This window comes from Chinchilla lanigera, unplaced genomic scaffold, assembly GCF_000276665.1.
Source record: "Chinchilla lanigera isolate Chin_1 unplaced genomic scaffold, ChiLan1.0 scaffold00053, whole genome shotgun sequence".
Taxonomy (NCBI): domain Eukaryota; kingdom Metazoa; phylum Chordata; class Mammalia; order Rodentia; family Chinchillidae; genus Chinchilla; species Chinchilla lanigera.
The window spans coordinates 6,749,880-6,770,042 of NW_004955454.1; the positions used below are offsets into that span (position 1 = coordinate 6,749,880).

General features: G+C 44.5%; 2 protein-coding genes across 2 annotated transcripts in view; both read right to left on the minus strand.

The window, feature by feature from the left end:
* Ccdc77 (coiled-coil domain containing 77) overlaps window positions 1-19,344 on the minus strand; it is a gene marked incomplete in the record, with an annotated part of 47,600 nt that extends 28,256 nt beyond the window's left edge. The window contains 5 exon segments of the mRNA XM_013520216.1: window positions 1,728-1,870; window positions 8,164-8,365; window positions 10,198-10,251; window positions 16,250-16,320; window positions 19,307-19,344. Of these exon segments, the coding sequence (XP_013375670.1) occupies window positions 1,728-1,870; window positions 8,164-8,365; window positions 10,198-10,235 (383 nt within the window).
* LOC102014739 (E3 ubiquitin-protein ligase makorin-1-like) lies at window positions 10,367-19,097 on the minus strand. The gene is given in 3 exon segments (XM_013520217.1): window positions 10,367-10,737; window positions 10,739-11,900; window positions 19,032-19,097. Coding segments are annotated over 3 exon segments (1,251 nt in total). The 5' UTR covers window positions 19,046-19,097; the 3' UTR covers window positions 10,367-10,662.
* Window positions 19,345-20,163: the final 819 nt, after the last annotated feature.

A 20,163-nucleotide genomic window follows, 5' to 3' on the forward strand; every position in this document is an offset into this window, starting at 1 on the left:
AAATCACTCTCTGGCTGGTTTTCCATATGTTAGCTGAAGAAGAGGTTGGGTCTCTCTGGAGGCAAGACCCTGTAAGACCAGCGGCGAGTGCCCCTGGCAACAGTTCCCCCGGTTTCTCATCACAGGGCCCACAGCCACCCACATGAGCAATTACACAGGGAAAAGGAATTCCCAGGTGTCTCAAGGGTTGCTGCATAGAGGGTCTAAGGTGTCTAAGGTCTACGGGGACCCTGACACCTGGCAACCTGAAGCAGCGTTATGACACGGCACATGGGGAGCACGTAATAAATGGAATTTTGGCCCAGATCCAGCTCACAGCGCATCTACTGGATCCACAGACCCAGCCACTGATCACTTTCCCAGCTAGAATACACAGAGTCAGCAGTTGGAGGAACTCTGCATTAGTTTCTTGGGTTATGAGGTAAGTCAAGCAGAAGCTTCTGAAAGTAATCATCCCTACCCAGTCAAGACGGTAAACAAAGACCTAAAAGATGTAGGGGGCTAGATCCTTACAAAACCCTCATCTCATTCACCAGCATGACTTGTATGACTTGGACCAAAGCACATGGATTCTGGAGGCTAACAGTGGACTTCAGTCAAGTAAATTCCCCTGTGCCAGAAGTAGTATCTTTCTAGAGCAGATTGAATTGGTCTCAGGTATAAGGAATGTGGCCACTGATTTGGCAAATGATTTTTTTGTTTTGTTTTGTTTTGCTTATTGAGACAGGGTCTCACTTTGTAGCCCAGGCTGGCCTCAAACTCATGGCAATCCTCCTGCCTCAGCCTCCCAAGTGCTGGGATTACAGGCGTGCATCACCATGCCCAGCTGGCAAATGTACTCTTTTCCATCTTTCCACAGGCCAAACCCAGTTCCCTTTCTGGTGAAGTGGGCGGGGGGTGGTGGTGGTGGTACTTTCATAATCTTTCCTAAGGTCACGTTAACTCTTCTGCTCTGTCAATATAGCATAAAAGCACCTTGATCCGCTCATTCACAAGGTCAGGTGAATTCACTATTGATATCATACTAAGTTAGATCGTGTGAACACGAAACAGCAAGTGCACGGGAACTTTTGCTAAAATATGTGGGCTCCAAGGGTTGATGATAAACCATACAAAGCATGTGAGTGAAATTTCCAGGGCTTCAATCCAGGCATGCCAGGACGTTCCCTCCACAGTGAGATAAATTATTACGTCTTGTACCTACTGCCAGCAAGAAGAAAGCGTAATGCCTGAAACATGCTCCACACTTGGAAGCGTTGTTTTGACCCAGATACAAAATGACACAAGAAGCAAGCTTTCCTTGGGGCTCAGAATTAAAAGGAGAGGCCGGGGCTGTAGTTCCAAGAATTGCACGTGGCTGAAGGCAGCTTACTGCTTACACCCTTTCCGAAAGTATTCTGTATCCAATGACAACGTGGGGAAACAAAAGTCTGAACTCGCTGCCTCTTTAAGGCCACTCTAACCTTAGGGCTCCCCGTGGAGCTGGCCACAGCCTCTCTTACCACTGTACCACAGTTCAAACTCTCCCATAGGGGCTCTACGCCCCAAAACCCTTCTCCCGGTGTTGCTCCTGAGAGCCTCCCCTGTAACGGTCCTGAAGGCAATCTTCCTCTCAGAGGCTGTTTCGGGGGGGAACACAACCTCTGAGGAACAACTGGATGTACATTTATCACTTTCGATGCAATTCAGAGTTGTAACTCCAACATTTCCCTTCGCCTACTCGATACCTGATTCTCAGACGGTCATTTTCTGCGTAGAGACGTAAAACGTGTTCCCGTTCTTGGAAAAGGCAGACCTGCATATCACTTAGCGCTTTCTGCAATTCAGCAATCTCTTCCTCTCTCTGCTGCAAATCCCATTCAAGTTTATGCTGGGGGGAAAGAAAGCAGCTGAAAAGATACTGCGTTTCGGTGAGGACCTCTTGTGTGATTTGTATTTCATATGCAAGAACCAGTTCACGTGGAAATATTCCCAAGTGGTAGTTCCACCAAACTCAAGTGACAGCAACAAACTGTACACAGAGGTTAAGTTTAAAAGGTTCAGGGTTAAAAAAAAAAAAAAAAAAAAAGGTTCAGGGTGAGCCCCTGGTAGTAATGAATGCCTATAATCCTAGCACTCTGAGGCTGAGGCAGGTGGATCACAAGTGTAAACCAGGCCCAGCAACTTAATGAGACCCTGTCTCAAAAAACAAAACAAACAAAACAAAAAAACAAAAACACAGTCTGAGGACATAGCTTATTGTGAAGGCCCTGAGCTCAATCATTAGTACTACAATAAGTAAACAAATGAAATAAAAGGTATAAGATGAGCTGGGGGCACAGCCCAGTGGTAGCAGAGACACTCAGGATGCATGAGCCCCTAGATTCCACCTTAGCATCAAAAACATTAAAGGAGCTGGGCATAGCAGCGCACACCTATAATCCCAGCAGTCAGGGGGCTAAGGCAGGAGGATCATTGTGAATTAGAGACCAGCCTGGCTACAAAGTGAGCTCTAGGCCAGTCTGAACTATATAACAGGACCCTGTCTCAAAAAGATAAAAAATAAATTAGAGGAAAGCTTCAAAATAAGTCTGACACTTACATGTGTCCAAACTCTATCATTCCTATATAGACGATAACACCTAGAATGCATATGTTCCCATTTTATCTACACCTTCTAGTAATGCTTTCTATCAATAAGCATTACTATGACATTCAGGAAAACAGAGACGGAAAGATATGGTTCCCGATAAAAGAGCTGTGGCATTCCAGGGGGAGACATACAAGCAATTGGAAAAATTATCTACTGGAGGAGCATCAGAATGTGGGGCAGGAATAGAAAGCAATAAAAGGCTTGTGATAGGACAGGAGGAAAATGAGGACTTGTTTAATGGGACAGAGTTCTAGTTTGTAAGAGAAGAAGCTCTGGAGATTGTTGTACAATGACATGAAAATTTAAGGCTACTGAACTGCACTTAAAAAAATGATTTAAATAGTTAAAAAGTTTTCACAAACTGGGCGGCGTGGTGGCGCACACCTGTAATCCCTGCACTTGGGAGGCTGAGGCAGGAGGATTGTTGCAAGTTGAAGACCTGCCTGGGCTACAAAGTGAGCTCAAGGCCAACCTGAACTGCACAGCAAGACCCTGTCTCCAAAAGACCAAAAAAAAAAGTTTTCACAAAGAAAAAAAGTAGCCGGAGTGGTGGCACACACCTGTAATCCCACCACTTGGAAGGCTGAGGCACAAGGATTCCAAGTTTGACTCCCTCTGAAGACCATCTCAAAAGCTAAAAAGGTGCCAGGCACGGCAGCATACACCTGTGATCCCAGGACTCAGAAGGCTGAGGCAGGAGAATCACTGTGAGTTCGAGGCCAGCCTGGGCTACACAGTGAGTTCAACAACCAGCCTGAACTACATAGTGAGACCTTGCCTCGAAAAACCAAAAAACAAACTAAAAAGGGATGGGGATGCAGCTGAGAGTGAAGGCTCTAGGTTCCATCCCCAGTACTGCAATCAATAATTGAATACAAAAATAAAAAGAGAAAGAAGTGCAGGAGAAGGGAAGATGAATTTGTGTTTGTAAGGCTTCAATCTTTGAGATAATCCTATGATAGATAATAGGGATTTTCTTTTTGTGACGCTGGGGATTGACTGGTGAGGCAGATGCTCTAACACTGAGCTAGATCCTCAGCTCCAATATGACTCTTTTAAAATAAAAAACGGGTTCTATTAAACATAGGAATAGATGGTTTTCAATTTCATTATTTTTGCTTTTTAGCTGTTGCTTTTGTAAGCCATGACAATCTCTCACACTTGGTACTACACAAACATGTTTGTCTATTCTTGTTCATTTTAGATCTTTTAATTTTATTTTCATAAGTATATTTAAATCTAGAAAGAAAAGGTTGTGATTACATTATTAGTTCATGGCAACCCATGGCAAATGCACTGCTTAAGGTGCTTACAGAAAACCAATCAACCTTTCTACACAGCAAACTTTAGGCACAGGTACAAATTTGCATTTTATACAAAAATTCAGGTTTTAGTTATTTTTACACTGATTAGTAAGAGCTGCTGTCAGTAATTTTTCTTGCCGGGGGGGGGGGTCTTTTTGTCTTTTTTGAGACCGGGTCTTACTACCCAGTTCAGGCTGGACTTGAGCTCACTTTGTAGCCCAGGCTGGTCTCAAACTCAAAACGATCCTCCTGCCTCAGCCTCCCCAAGTGCTGGGATTACAGGCATGAGCTACCATGCCCAGCTTTTGCTGTCAGTAATTTATTTATTTATTTATTTAGTTTGTTTTTTTCCCGGTACCGGGAATTGAACTCACAACCTCACACTTGCCAGGCAGGCCCTGTGCCGCTGAGCTAAATCCCCAGTCCCTGCTGTCAGTAATTTAAAGGCAGGCAACTACTTTTGATTTCTCCAAGATGAACAAAAACACATACAAGGTAACTTTTTTGTTAGGCAAATTTTTTTCATTTCCCTTTTAATGCAGTATAACCCTTTCTTGAACACAGTGACCAGGGTACTAACAAGACCATTTTCAGAGAAATTTCTTAAATAGTATTTTACTTATTTATTTTTAAAGTGCTGGGGATATAACCACAGACCTTGTTCATGCTGGGCAAGTGTTTACACCCCCAGCCCTTACAGTGTCAAAATTCTGTCTCAGCTGGGAATAACGGTGCAGTCCCTTAATTCCAGCACTTAGTTGGCTACAATTACAGCACTCAGGAGGGCAGGAGGATCCCTGAGGCTATATACGGAGACCGTGTCTCAAAACAAGCAAAAATACAAAAATAATTCTGTATCTCCTTTTTGCTTGTTTCTTTCTTGGTCCAATCTAGGTTTTATTAATGACTCTCAGCTGGGCATGGTAGTGCACGCCTGGAATCCCAGCACTCGTGAGGCTGAGGCTGGAAGATCACTGTGAGTTCGAGGCCAGCCTGGGCTACATAGTGAGTTCAAGGCCAGCCTGAATTGTCTACGGATACCCTGCTTCATAAAATCAAAAAAAAAAAAAAATAAAGATTCACCTCATATCACCACCTCTGTCTTCATAAATTTTCTTTAGACCACTCATCACTCTTTCATGAGAATCTATCTCGGTGTCACAGGAAGGCTTTTCTCTCTCTCTCTGCATTGTTCACACTGACTGAGGCAAGAAGTCTCACTGCGCCTTTTCCACCTCTTTCTTCCTACATAAGAACTTGCCATTTCTGAACTGCCTTTTAGAGAGGGATCCACTTTTTTTGACAGGGTCTTACTATGTAGTTCAACTTGGCCTTGAACTCACTGTGTAGTTCAGCCCGACCTTGAACTATGTAGCCACAGCGACCCTCCTGGCTCAGCTTCCCAAGTGCTGGGATTACAGGCATGCGCCACCACATCTGGCCTGGATTTCATTTTTTTAAATTATATTTGCTATCGCATTTGTTGCACACAATGATTACATTCACTCACTGTGGAGAGCTGATACGTGTACATAACACATTTTCACTCTTCTGAACTCCCCCTGCCCTCCTTTCCCTCGAGCTCCCCTTCTCACTTTCGGAAGGTCTATCTCCCCATGGATCGATATCCAGAGGCCTTGTTTTTGGGCAATACTAGGGATTGCACCCAGGGCCTTCACACTGAACTACATCCACAGTTCTTTTTTAATTTTTGAGCCAGGCTCTCACTAAAGTCACTTGCACTCATCCTGCTTCGGCCTCTCAGCATTCTGGGACTACAGGCAGTGTGAAACCACGCCCAGCTAAAAACCCTCTTATATTTGGACAACCACAAGTATTTCAATAGTGCTAACATGACAAGCATGACACAGACTAAAGAGGCCAGGATAGTGGCGAGGAAATGTAACACATCGCTCGGGTAAGACATGAAGGTCTGAATGAGCATCAGTAGCAGACATGGGAATGGATTAATACTCAGGAAGCAGAAGCTACAGGACTTAGCAAATGATTAGAAGCAGGGAGCTGCGCAGAACTGTGAGCAATGAAACCATTTGCTAAGACTCAGAATAAAGAAAAAGTTAAGGGATAAAAAACAGGGAGGGGAAGCTAGGCGTGGTAGTGCATGCTGTGAGCCCAGCACTCAGGAGGCTGAGGCAGGAAGATCACTAAGCGTTAAGAGGCCAGCCTGGGCTGCACAGTGAGTTTGAGGATGGCTGGAATTACAGAGAGAGACCCTATCTCAAAAAACAAAACAGAGCGAGGGGAAGATAGGGGTATATGTCAAAGGAGAGGAGGACAGAAAGAAGGAGATCAGTTCAGAAAGGGGCATAATAACAGACCGGGGATATAGCTCAGCGGCACAGTGCCTGCCTGGCAAGCACAAGGTCGTAAGTTTCATTCCCAGTACCAGAAAAAAAAAAAAAAAAAAAAATCAAATGCAAAACAGAGAGGGGCATATTAACTTGGAGCTCAGGAGAAAGGTGAGTCAGGGTTAGTTATTTGGAAGTTATGGTCACATACACAGTACGATAACACGTGTGTTAAATGAGATCACATACAGTAGATTCTGGAGGAACTTTGACATTTGAAACTAGGAAGCTGGGCACACCTGTAACCCCAGCACTGTGGGAGACCAAGGCAGGAAGGACTGCAGGTTTGAGCCCAGGCTGGGCAATTTAATAAGACCTTGTCTCAAAATAAAAGTTTTTTAAAAAGTTGGGGATGTAGTTCACTGCCTAGGCCCTGGGCTCCACCACCAGTACCACAATAAATGAATGAGTTAACACCTGAGATCCATCTCCTGAGAAATGTGAAGTAAACTGCCTGTTGGGGGAAGAGGGCTGAGCAGAGTGTGCAGGCCGGGGGAGAGCTGGGAAGGGAGGCACAGACACGAGGCACAGCCAAAGGCGGAGAGGAGGAGGGAGGAGGGTGGGACAGCGCGCTGGCCACGCACACACGAGGAGCTGCTGGGCAGTGACTGAGGACCTCACTCTGGCGTGACCTGTGGCCTTTCTAGAACAGTGGTCCTCAAGTGTGTGAAATCCACACCTCCACTGCTCCCCACCCCGCCCTAGAGACATTTCTCAATGACTGGAGACAGTCCTGACTGCCACAATGAGGAAGGTTGGTGGATAGAAACCAGAAGAGCCACTGAACATGCCATCACACACAGCACCCCCAGCAGCACAGAATTACCCAGGCCCATGCTGGTAACGCTGAGCTGAGAACTGCTGCTGCAGGGGAGCAGGTGGTAGAGAACTGGATTCTGCTGCAGTTAGGTTTTCTGCGCTGCAGGCAGGGCAGAACCTAACTGGTTGTGGCAGGTAATACAGTTATTACCGAAGTAAAGCATGACGGGATTTAGTTTAGCAAGGAAGGACACAATCTCAGAAACTGATACGTACACTGAGAAATCTGGAGTCAGGAAGCTATGCAGGTAACAGTACAGTGCATGGGAATGGAAGAACAGAGACGGAGAGATTCCAGTTTAAGATGATATTATTTTTTTTCTTTTTGAGACAGGGTCTCACTGCACAGTTCAGCCTGGCCTTGAGCTCACTTCATAGCTCAGACTGGTCTCAAACTCAAAACAATCCTCCTGCCTCAGCCTCCAGATTGCTGGGATTACAGGTCTGCGCCACCACACCCAGCTTGATGGTATTATTATTATTACTACTTTGTGGTGCTCGGGACTGAACCCAGGGCATTGCATATGCTAGGCATTCTGCCACTGAGCTATATCCCAGCCTAACTTTAAGATTTTAGAGGGAGAAGAAGCATGTGCTTATGATCCCAGTTAGTCAGGAGACTGAGGCAGGAGGACTTAAACCCAGGAGTTTGCGGCCAGGTGGGCTACACAATGAGACTCTGTCACAGAAAAAAGGAAAAATGTTTTAGACGTAGAGCCGTTTGGGAAGCTATGATTTAAGGAGGGGCATGAAAAGTAGCTGTCTGGGCTGAGGAATAAAAAATGCATCTATAAAATATCTGCTTGTGAGACACACTGGTACTTTAAGAGTTTCTCTAACAAATAAGACTTAGGAGTCCTCAAAAGCCATGCATTATCTCTGCCTTTTCAAAAAATGTGATAGTTGCTTTTTTTCCTTTTAGATAGTATTACCGTGTTGCACAGGTCTTGAACTTGTGGGATCAAGGAATCCTCCTGCCTCAGCTTTGAGTAGGTAGGACTGCAGGTATGCACCACTACACCTAGCCAGTCTTTTTTACCTGTACTTCACAAGCTTCTCTGTAGAGTTCCAGCTTCTTCAAGAGATCTTCATTTTCTGCCTCACACTCAGCCATCTTCTTCTGATAATATTCCAGAAGCTCCTGGGAAGGGTGGAGGACAGCCAGCCGATCTTTGACCGAAGGCAAGGGAGTTGACTCCATCAAATCTGCCATTTCTTTCCACCTGGTGGGACCACTAACGCTAGAGGCAACACCGTGTTTTGAGGTAATTATTAGTCTATTGAAAATTAGACAGGATGGATTCTCTGAACATTTATAAAATATTATACTTTTTAAAAAAAATACAAAGGGGTTTATCTTCTTGAAGTGTTTATAATAAAGGTCCCCACATATATTGAAAATTTGATGCTACAAGGTAGTATGTCAAGATTTAAAACTGGGTTCAAAATTCCTGTTAAGAGACTAAGATCACTTAAAAGACCGGTATAAACTAAGACCACATAGTAACAAAGGGAACATTTAGTACTATGAAACATATAGTAAAAGAAACAACCACATCAGATCTTAATCTCCAGCATCTGGGATTTGAATTGTGCAGTGTAGGACTAAATGACAAAAATGGCAAGGTTCTGATCCAAGGCTGGACAAGCTTTTGTTTTGTTTGCTAAAGCACACAAGAAACTTACACTAACACAGTGAAGTTTAGAAATGGTACAGAAGGAGAGAAACAGGTGAAAATCAATCCAGTTTGGCTGTCTGCAATTTACAACGTAACAAACCAGACACCAGGATGGAAAATTTTTATACCAGAAGCCCACAGCTACAACCAGTGAACGTAGTTAACATAAGCATTCCTTTTTAAGTAAAGCAAACACATAGAGATATTAACATTTATTTTTATTCTCATGCTGGAGGTGTAACTCAGTGGTAGTTACATATGCATGAAAGCCCGGGGTCCAATTTTCAATTTTGGGGGAAAAAAAAAAAAAGAAATTCAAGCAGGATGAAGAAAAAAACCCAACATTTTTCTATTATTGAAAGCTTTTTGGTCTTAGTGGTAAAGTGTATGCTCAGCAGGCACAAGGATCTAGATTCAATCTTCAACGTTACAAAAAGGTTATGACAGAAATACTATTTTACTTGTGAAACAGGAAGAAAATGTTCAAATAGGGAGGGGAACAAGGGAGGGGGAAAGGAAAGAGAAAAGTGAAAAAAGAGAAGGAAAAAATGGAGACAAAGCTTTGGTAAACGGGGACAGGAGGGGAAGGAAAAAAAAGAATCAAGTTATGTCATGTAGAGGTACAAATGCTCTATGAGGAGTATGATCATTACGTACATCTAAAATGTACCAAAATCTGACTAGAGAAAAAAATACAATTTTACCTAATGTTTCATATTGTCAGAACGGTTTGTCTTTTACAACACTCTGGGAAACAGGTTAATACATAAACTAGGAAATACTTCTGTCACTGCAGGTGAGAGCTGCGGCACTGGGAATAAAGGTAAGGTGTCATCAGCAGGTTGGTGACAGAAGTAGAAATGAAAGTCGTATGTTCAGATATGGGCTGTTCTCTGTAACCCAGGATCTACTGGCCCTGTGCCCAATCCTCTCACACTGAATAAATCCTGGTTTGGGGATTTTTGTTTTGGACTTTTAACTCTTTTTCTATTTTTTTGAGAGGCTCTATGAAGCTCAGGCTGGCCTTGAATTTACGATGACCCTCCTGCCTCAGTCTCCTCAGTGCTGGGATTATAGGTGTGCACCACCAGACCTGGTTTGTTTTGTTCTGAGACATCGTCTCACTATGTAACCCAGGCTGCCCTTGAACTTGTGGCGATCCTCCTGACTCAGCCTCCCAAGTACTGGGATTACTTACAGGCATGTGCCACCATGCCCAGCTTGAATGAATCCCAGTATTAAATTCCGAGGAAGAATAGAGAAATGATATACGATATAGTTCAAATCAAGATACAGGAAGTTGTTTCCAAAGCTCTTCTAACTCTTATGCTGACTTGATCTACGGTTACAAAAGTCTTGATTTTTTAACGACTCAAAATAAACAAATGTCTTACTTTCTGCAGACAGGGGTGCGTGTCGGGGTAAAGTTCATGCTGTCTTATTCACACCTATCAAATACACAAAAATTCATAATGAGATTCTAGGAACAGAAAACAAAACAAAACAAACAACATAGGATACAGACTGGTTCCCTCTCCAACATGATCATATTTGCCTCCTGAAGACAGTATGTTGTTTGTTTGTTTATTTTCTAATTTGAAGACCTATTTTTGTAACTTTTTGAAACAGAGACAACACACTCTTGGGGAAGTGGAGTAGAGCGCGGCCCCGGGTGAGTGGTCACAACAGCCCCTGGAATTGAGAGGCCGGCCTAGGAGAGCCACGCACTGCCACTGGCAGAGGGGACAGCAACTGTCTGAGGCTCAGCAGGCTCTTCCCGCGCACCATGCAAAGCCGCCATGGGTCCAACTCATAAGTCTTTCAGTTCATTGTGAAACCACCTCCACTCATGCCCACAGTCAGCTCGGCGTCCCCGCCCAGGATCTACGTGACACTGGCACCGCCTGTCTCTGTGGCCCCGCTCTGCGGCCATCAGAGCTCATCCGGGTACGCGTGCTTGTAAAAACAGTTTCTTCCGAACGGGCAGCTCCCGCGGCCTTCATCGAAATACCTGCACGCCTTGTTGCTCATCGCCTCCTTGTACTTCTGAATGAGTTTCTGCTTCTCTTCCTTCTCCTCCACCCAGTACTCACTCGGGATGACGAAGTTCGATGTGATCCGGCACTCGGGGCAGGACTTTATGATCTTGCTGTCAAACTGCTTAGCGCTCCTCCACTCGCGGATGCACCTGAGGCAGTAGGTGTGGTTGCAGTTGGAGAGGATGCCGAAGCGGCGCTCGCTGGGTTTGGCCTTCTCGTACACCACCTCCATGCAGATGTCACACATCATGTCCTTGCTGCGCTGCACGGCGAAGGACAGCTCCATGTCCTTCTCGTGGGCCTCGATGCAAGATTTTATGTGCTGGGACCTCTGGGCCGTATCCGTCGGGTGCAGGACAGGCAGACCACACATGTCACAGGCGTCGCCGTGCAGGTACACGCAGTTCGCCCCGTCGCGGCACTCTCCCATGGCGGCATAGGGGCAGACCTGCTTCTTGGTCTCCGACTCTGCCTTGGGCACCGAGCCCTGCACGGCGGCCTCTGTGCGGGCAGGGATGATGCGACCACGGTAGGGCTGCCCAGGCACAAACTCCATGGCGTTCACCCAGTCCTTGGAACCTGGGCCTATGGCTGGGAAGCTCACGTTTCTGGACGCATCCTTGCCTGTATTCATCTCCTCGTGTGGTCCAGCGACGGAGGAGAGGCTTGAGGCAGCGGCAAGGGAAGGCTGCACAGGTAGATCTGTGGCAGCTGCTTCTTCCTCTTTCAGGGGCTTGCTGTGCTCGTATCTGCAGTGCTCCCCACATACGCGGTCCCCTGGCTGGGAACACTTGCATACTACACGGCAGGGACTGTCAGAGAGGTCATGTGAGTAGCAACAGTTATCTCCTTCCCTAGAAGCCCCATGCATGCGACATCGCGCTGCCCCACTGGGGACCAAGGTATTCTCGCTGCTGCTGCTGCTGCTGCGCTCAGGAGACGACAGAGCTCTTGAAGTCTCACCGGCCTTTCGCTTCTTTCTAGGTTGTTCCGGAGTAACTTGCTTTTTTCTCTTTAACCGCTTGCCAGCTTCACTGTCAGAATCACTGCCTGAAGAGCTTGAAGGAAGAAGTCCCTTTGCATTAGCCATTGACCCTCGCCTGTCGTCCACAATGCTTTAACATAGACTATTCCTTAAATCTGTTTCAACTCCTAAGTTTTCTGCCTTTCAGATCTGCATAAGTATTCTTCATTATTATTTTCAAATACAATGAGAGTGGCATTGGATACTTGGATAAACACACATAGGAAGAAGTCTTCTCAGTATCAATGCTACCTGCAATAATGTAAAAACAAGTCCTTACACTGAATTACAGAGGGAGATTCAGAAAAGGTTTTTTTTTTTTTTTTTTTTTTTTTTGAGATAGTTTCACCATTTCCCAGGCTCTTCTCAAACTCTCCGGCTCAAATGATCCTCCTGCCTCAGCCTCCTAGTGGCTGGGAGTACAGGTGTGCTACTGTACCCAAAACTGTACACAAAACTTTCTAATAAATGAGACATTGCCTAGACAACTTCATGAGACCCTGTCTCAAAATAAAATTTTAGAAAGGCTGGGGATATAGCTGAGTTGAGAGTGCCTGCCTAGCATGTCTGAGGAACTGGTTTCAGTCTAGTTCTGCAAACCAAAACCAACAACAAAAAAACTCACTTGAATTGTTTTAACAAAAGAAAAAAATTATATATAAATTTTAAAAAGGTTTGTTCACAATCTCCATCTCAATCAGTAATTCAGATCACGAGCTCCTCTACTTTGATGGAAGATGCACTTCCCACATGGGGAGGAAACACCAACCTGTGTTACATGATTTAAAGGAAGGAGCAGGGAGGACTCGTCTTTCACTGGCTCTGGTGAAAGCCTTCTTATCAATTATATTCTGTCTGTCTACTGTGATTCTGAGCAAGACACAAGGACATGAGATATTGTGTTCTTCTACCTGGTGTTTATCTGCTTATAGTCTTCAGTCCTTTGGGGCAGGTTTTTGTTTTGTTTTGTTTTTCATTTTTTTGAGATGTAGCCTTGCTGTGTAGTCCAGGCTGGTCTCAAACTCTCAGCTATGCTCCTGCCTCAGCCTCCCAAGTGGTAGGATTACCAGGCATGGCCCACCATGCTTGGCCCTCTGGCAGAATTTTGTGAAAAGCATTCAAAGGGACAATCACCACTGATATTTCCATCTTCCTGTGCAGAACGCTATATTCTCCTTACCTCCTCCTGAAATCTCCCTTCATTTGACTTCTATGCTACTGATTCCTAACTTTCCTCCTTAACTGCTCATCACTTTTCAGCTAGCTCTTCCTCAGCGTTATACTCACTGCCTTGGTGACCTAATGAATCTCCTGGATTTAAATACCAACCATACAATGGTTTTCAAATTCACGCTTGCAGTCGTAACTGTGCCCGCTCCTCCAGGGCCACACATCCAACTGCCTACTCCCGGTCCCCACACGGCTAATGGGTCTGCCCAGTGTAACAAGTCTAAAATGGAGCTCCTGACATACGCCACCCCTCAGCAAACCAGCTCTCCTCTCCGAACCCTACACTGCAATGATTACTATTTCCATCTTGCCACTTGCTAGTGGCAAGAAACAAAACTGTGGAGAAACTTTATTCCTTTCTTTGTTCTAGTACTGTATCACTTAATCAACTGCCAAATCCTACTGACAATAAATAAAAATATCTAGAATCTAGGCCAAGGATATGGTCCCATGGTAGAGCACTTGCCTAGCATGCACAGGCCTTAGGTTGGATCCTAGGATCTGATAATTACGCTTCCCCTCAAACATTACTGCACCAGTCTGTTAACTCTTGCTCCAATGACTACAAATAGCTTTTTTTTCCTTTGGAGAAGGTCCCACTATGGTGCCCAGGCTGGTCTCAAACTCATGGCTTAAGGCCATCCTCCCTCACCCTCCTGAGTAGCTGCAACTACCACACACCCAGGTAGAAGAGCTTTGGGTGTAGCGGGGCTGAAGAGAGAACCTGGGTAATTGCTCTACCACTGAGCTACATCCTCAGCCTCTTTGTCTTTATTTTGAAACAGGGTCTCACTAAGTTGTTCAGGCTGCCTCAAACTTGTGATCCTCCTGACTCAGCCTCCCAGGCTCTCTTGTAGCTGGGATTATAGGCCTGTACCACCATGACCAGATACAACAGCTTTTTAACTGGTCTCCCTGCTCCCACTCGAACCAGCCCTTACAGTTTGTTCTTAAAACAGAAGTTCCAGTGAATCTTTAAAACACAAAACTCCTCTGCTCAAAAGCCTCCAATGAGGATGAATGTGATCCTTAAATCTACCTAAAATGTACCAATAAAATCTAATTGGAAACTATCAAGAAAATAAATAAAATAAAAATATAAAAAATGTGGAAAAGCCTCCAAGGACTTTTTTCTTTTGTTTTTGAGTAGGATCTTGAACTTGCTTATGTAGCCCAGGTTGGCTCTGAACTCACAGCGATCCTCCTGCCCCAAATCCTCTGGCCTCAGTCTCCCGAGCGCTGGGATTACAGGCATGTACCACCATGCCCGGCTTCCAATGACTTTCTGTTTTACTCAGATAATTAAAGTCTTTAAAATGCCCTATAAAGACCTACAACCTCCAGCCTCATCCGTAAGGCCCAAACTGCACTGCCCAGCGTTCCAGAAATCACCGGCCTCTGCTGCTCTTCACACGTACCAGGCAAACCCGACTCCAAAGCACTGCACTCCTAGTCCTCTGCTTATGATGCTCTTTCCCCATCTATGTGGTTTTCCTCCTTCAAGGCTCATCATCATCTCAATGATGAAATCTTTCCTGATGCGCCAGCATCCTCTCACCCACCGTCTCTGCTTTACTCTTCTTCGTATCACCACCATCTGACATCTCTCTCCTGTCTCCCTACGGTGAGATGTACGAATTCCCCAAGCGGGGGGGATTTTATTTGTTGTGTCCACCGCCTTATGCCTGGTAAGTAAAATAGTGCTTGGCTTATGGTAGATGCTTAATAAATATTTACTGAATGTTTTTAAAAACCCTCAATATGAATTTGAAAGGCTACCCAATGTAGCTCAAAAAGCTGGCTTCTGCATTTTCCACTCTATTTGCTTTCTTCAAAAGGTTTTTCCCAACCATTCAAATATACCATCTCTCACCAGGTGTGGTGGTGCATACCTGTAATCCAAGCACTCGGGAGGCTGGGGCAGGAGGACTGCTGTGAGTTTGAGGCCAGCCTGGGCTACAAAGTGAGCTCAAGACCAGCCTGAACTGCATGGTGAGAACCAGTCTCAAAAAGAAAAAAAATATATATACACACCATCTCTCTTCTAATTCCCTCCTAAAATATTCTTCCAAGTTACTTCCTTTCACAAAAATTCTCTAAATTGGGTTAATTTGCCTCTCGTAAGCAATAACCTTAAAAAATGGTTATTGGATTGGTATGGTACAATTATGAGTGACATCTTTTGTTTTTAAATAGCTGTATGGAAATATTATCATATATACCATACAATTCATTCATTCATTTTTTTTTTTTTTGGTACCGGAAATTGAACTCAGGACCTTCCACTTACTAGGCTGGCGCTTGTGCCACTGAGCTACATCCCCGGCCCCAATTCATTCATTTAAAATGTACAATTTATTGATTTTAGTGTATTCACAGATCTATGCAACTATAACCACAATGAAGTTAAGAACATTTTCATCACTTCAAGACCTTGTTGTCTAACCATGCTGCCCTAAGTAACCACTCATCTACAGTGTCTCTACAGATTTCCTTACCCTAGGCTCTCGAGTGAATGGAATCTGAATAGTATGAGATCTTTCCTGACTGGTTTTCCTCAATGAGCATAATGTTTTCAAGGGTGACCTATGCTGTACCATGTATCAGCAGCACATTGTTCTTTTTTATGTTGAATAATATTCCATTGCCTTGGTACGGTGACATCTTAAAGCTAAATTTCACTGTTCCCAAACTATTTACAGAGTAATGTAGAACATGAAGAGTCTTCTAGCAACCTGCAACCTCTGTTCTCCCTCATGGCGACTGTCATCATCCCTCTTCTTCCTACGGCTACTGCACACGTGCAAAAAGCTTTCTACCCTCACCTTTCTTTGCTGGCTTTCTCTCTTTCTTATGGTACTAGCAACTAACCCTGAGGAGCACTGAACCTCGTTCCCATCCTTTTTTATTATTTTGAGAATGGGTCTCATTGAGTTCCACAGGCTGGTCTCACTTATAATCCTTGTGCCTCAACCTGCCAAGAAGCTGATGAGTGTACACCACCCCACTTGGCCTGGATTTCACTTCACAATTCCTTAATAATCTGACGTCTGCTACTGCACACGTGAAGCTGCTCTTCCTGATGAGCAAACATCCAAATTAGCAAACTCTATTGCGCTTCTCAGTTCTTATTCTCTTTCATCCAACACTCACCGCTGACTCGTACGTTGCATTTGACAGTGTCAATCACCCCTTCTGAAAATACTGTAGTTTAAAGTATGGGTCTGGAAACCAAAGAGACATGGATTTGAGTCAAAGTTCTGCCTGTTCTTAGTGTTTACCTCAGGCAAGTGATATTCTCTAAACCTCAGTTACTTATATGTCACAGGTTAGGGTAAGGATTGAATGAAATAATAAACAAAAGGGATGGGCACACTGTTTAACGCATGTAAGCACTCAACAGAGGCTACTATTATCGCTGAAAATTTTACTTCCTCGGTTCAACAGGTTCTGCCTTCAACTTTCTTTTTTACTTCATCCATTTCTCAGGAGACGTCATTATTCCTACTGCTTTTATAATTATCTCTATCATCTAAAACCTCAGTGGCTGGGGATTTAGCTCAGCGGCACAGCGCCTGCCTGGCAAGCGTGAGGTCGTGAGTTCGATTCCTGGTACGGAAAAAAAACCAAAGAAACAAAACAAAACAAACAAATAAATAAATAAATAAAACATACCTCATTTGGCAAAGTCTAATCATTACACAATGAATAAATAAATAATCTCTCAACCTCTTGATCTTGACTTCCTACTTATTACTGGCTATTTCTATCTATTATGCCCCATTGGAGCTTGAAATGTCTAACTTAAGAAAAAAAAAAGTAGCCACTCAAGTCACAAATGTTTCAGCAGCTCAAAGTCCCCATTTCTGCCAGGCACGGCAATGAACGCCAGTGGCCCCCAGCATTCAGGAGGCTCAAGCAGAAGAACTGCAAGTTTGAGTCCAGCCTGGACCAAACACCAAGACTCTGCCTCAAAATGAAGCTAACATTTCCCAAACATAGTACATGATCTTTTTTTGCCTAAACATGCCCCATCTGGCTTTCTTGTTTTAGTTATTAATTCAGCCATTTGGACAGCAACCTCGACTTGGCAATTGAAATTCGTAATTTGACTACTTTTTTTAATGGGGGAGGTCTCACTATGTGGCCTAGACAGGCCCTGAACTCTTGGGCTCAACTGGCTCCCCACAAGTCTCCTAAATACCTGGGCAGGCATCACTTCCCTCAGCGATTTCTTCTCTAAAACCTCCCATACAGACTATGAAAATTCTATATATTCTTTCTTCACAATGACCATGTTAATTCAAAACCTCAGTATCTTCATACCTGCACTACTGTCATAGTTTAACTTCCCACCTCCTTCCCTGTGGACTAGAAATTGAAGGTAGGGCCTTCACATTGAGCTACACTATAGACCCCTGCCTTTTTTTTTTTTTTTAATTTTAAGACAGGGTCTTGCTAAATCACTAAGTTGCTGAGTTGGTGCTCAAATTTGCAATCTTTCTGCTCAGCCTACCAGAGTGCTGGGATTACAGGCACGTACCACCACACCAGGCTACTCTTCATCCCTTATGTCCCCTAGAACATTTTCTTAAAAATTATAAATTCATTAGTGGCTCTTTATGGGCTAGCATTGGTGGCAAACCTATGGCACGGGTTATTTTTAAGACAAACGATGTTGGGGGCTGGGGATTTAGCTCAGCGGCACAGCGCCTGCCTGGCAAGCACAAGGTTGTGAGTTTGATCCCCAGTACCGGAAAACAAAAACAAAAACAAAAAAAAAGACAAAAGATGTTAATATATGAGTGTTTTTTTCCTAAATGAAAACCTCAGTATTTAAAAAGGAAAAAGGAAAACCTCAGTATTCAGATTTAATTGCAGTGTTGGCCCCTTGCAATAAATAAGTGGACTTCAGTTTGGGCACTCCTGTTTAAAAGGCTCGCCATCAGTATTGAATCAATTTCCTCAGCCTAGAATTCATGGCATTCTACATAAGGCCCAAACCTACCTCTCATGCCTTATGTCCCTCTCTGCTCCCCTAAACCAGTTTCCAGAAAACTTGCCTCCTGCATAGCTTCCTAGCTCCTGAAACAGCTCCCTCTACAACCACCATAACTGCACTTCATGAAACCTAGTCTGTATAGGGAAATTAATCTTCAATAATATCTCCTAAACCAGACGTGGTGGTGCACGCCTTTAATCCTAGCACTTGGGAAACTGAGGCAGAAGGATCCTTGCGAGTTTGAGGCCAGCCTGGGCTACACAGTGAGATCTTATCTCAAAAAAACCCAATAAATTATTAATAATAATATCGTCTTCATCTCTTTTCTGAATGTCTCCATTCAAAATTATCTGACTGCAAACGAACTCCATTTGCAATTCTGTAAAATAGTTAAATATATTAAAGTTCTCTGTTGCTTAAAAAAAAATCAGTGTTGCTATCATTTTTCCCAATCAGGGTTTTTGTTTGTTTTTCAGTACTGGGGATTGAACCCAGGCTCTCTCGCTTGCCAGGCAAGCACTCTGTCCCAGACCAAAATTTACCCCCAACAACTCGATATAATTTTTTTTTTTTTTTGAGACAGGGTCTCGCTATGCAGTTCAGGCTGGCCTTGAGCTCACTTTCTAGCCCAGGCTGGTCTCCAACTCGCAACGATCCTCCTGCCTCTGCCTCCCGAGTGCTGGGATTACAGGCGTGCGCCACCCCGCCTGGCTATGTTTTTTGGTTTTTGTTTTTTTGAAACAGAGTTTCACTATGCAGTTCAGGCTGGCCTTCAGCTCACTTTGTAGCCCAGGCTAGTCTCGAACTCACAACGATCCTCCTGCCTCAGCTTCCCGAATGCTGGGATTACAAGCATGCGCCACCACGCCCGGCTCGGTGAAGTAGTTTTATCGAAGCGCGGATAAACGTGAGGAGAGGAAATACGGAACCCACCTCAGGGGGTCCATATCCTGTGCTATTTTTTCCTACTTCACTTCGTTCTTGACTCTCTCATTGCCACCGCTCCCCGATTCCCTCGCACCCCCCCCCCCCAAGCCCTGCAGAAACTATCCTCTTCCGGTCCCCAACCCATCAAAGCACGCCCCGTTTAGAGCATCCTGTTCCTCCCGCCCACACTGCTTCCACGGTTACTTCTCCCTCCCTCGCTTTTCTTCCCAGAATCTCTCCTCCAAAACCTTTTTCCTTTAAACCTGAAAGTCTATACTCACGACACACTACGCCTCCGAGTCGGAGAACTCAACTGAAAAAACAAGTCAAACTAGCGAGCGCTGCGGCGCCACCGAACATCCACAAATCTGTCCAATCGCCCGCGAGTTTACACAGCCCTTTCGAAGAAACACCAATAGGAAGGCTGTTTATGTAGACGTCTCTCCCATGGCGCCTTGGGCCTCGCCGCACAGAGGTCGTCGGGAAATGTAGTTTTTGTTTTGCACGTAGCTGTTTGCGGAGGCCGCCATCGGGCCACCCTGGTCTTTCTACCCAGCACAAATTCTGGGGACTCCAGGGTTAAATTTATTTAACTACGTTTCATTTATGAAAAATGTAGAAAGCCCGTTCCCTAATTGTGGAACTGATCACTAGGGACCTACAGAGTATCTTAATACATACTGAATAGTGTAAGCTACAAACTTGGCTCAATTTTTACAAAGTTTCAATTTCAAATAAACTAGCGTGGCTCTAGAAGTTGAAGATTCCGGAACAGTTTCTCCTTCCACCTATCCTGGTGACCTAAAGCCAGAACAGGATGTAGAGTTCAATTTTTCTGGTCAGAGGACACTGCCTCCTTTTCCCAAGAGGTGTGACAACCTACCTTAAATCATGTAAGTTCAAAACTCGTCTTTTCAGAAGAGCCAGTAGAGGCCGGGCATGGTGGTGCACGCCTGTAATCCCAGCACCCTGGAGGCTGAGGCAGGAGGACTGTTGTGAGTTCGAGGCCAGCCTGGGCCACAAAGTGAGCTCAAGGTCAGCCTGAACTGCATAGCTAGACCCTGTTTCCAAATAAATAAATAAATAAATAAATAAATAAATAAGAGCCAGTAGAGGTAAGGAAAGAGGCACTTGAGTC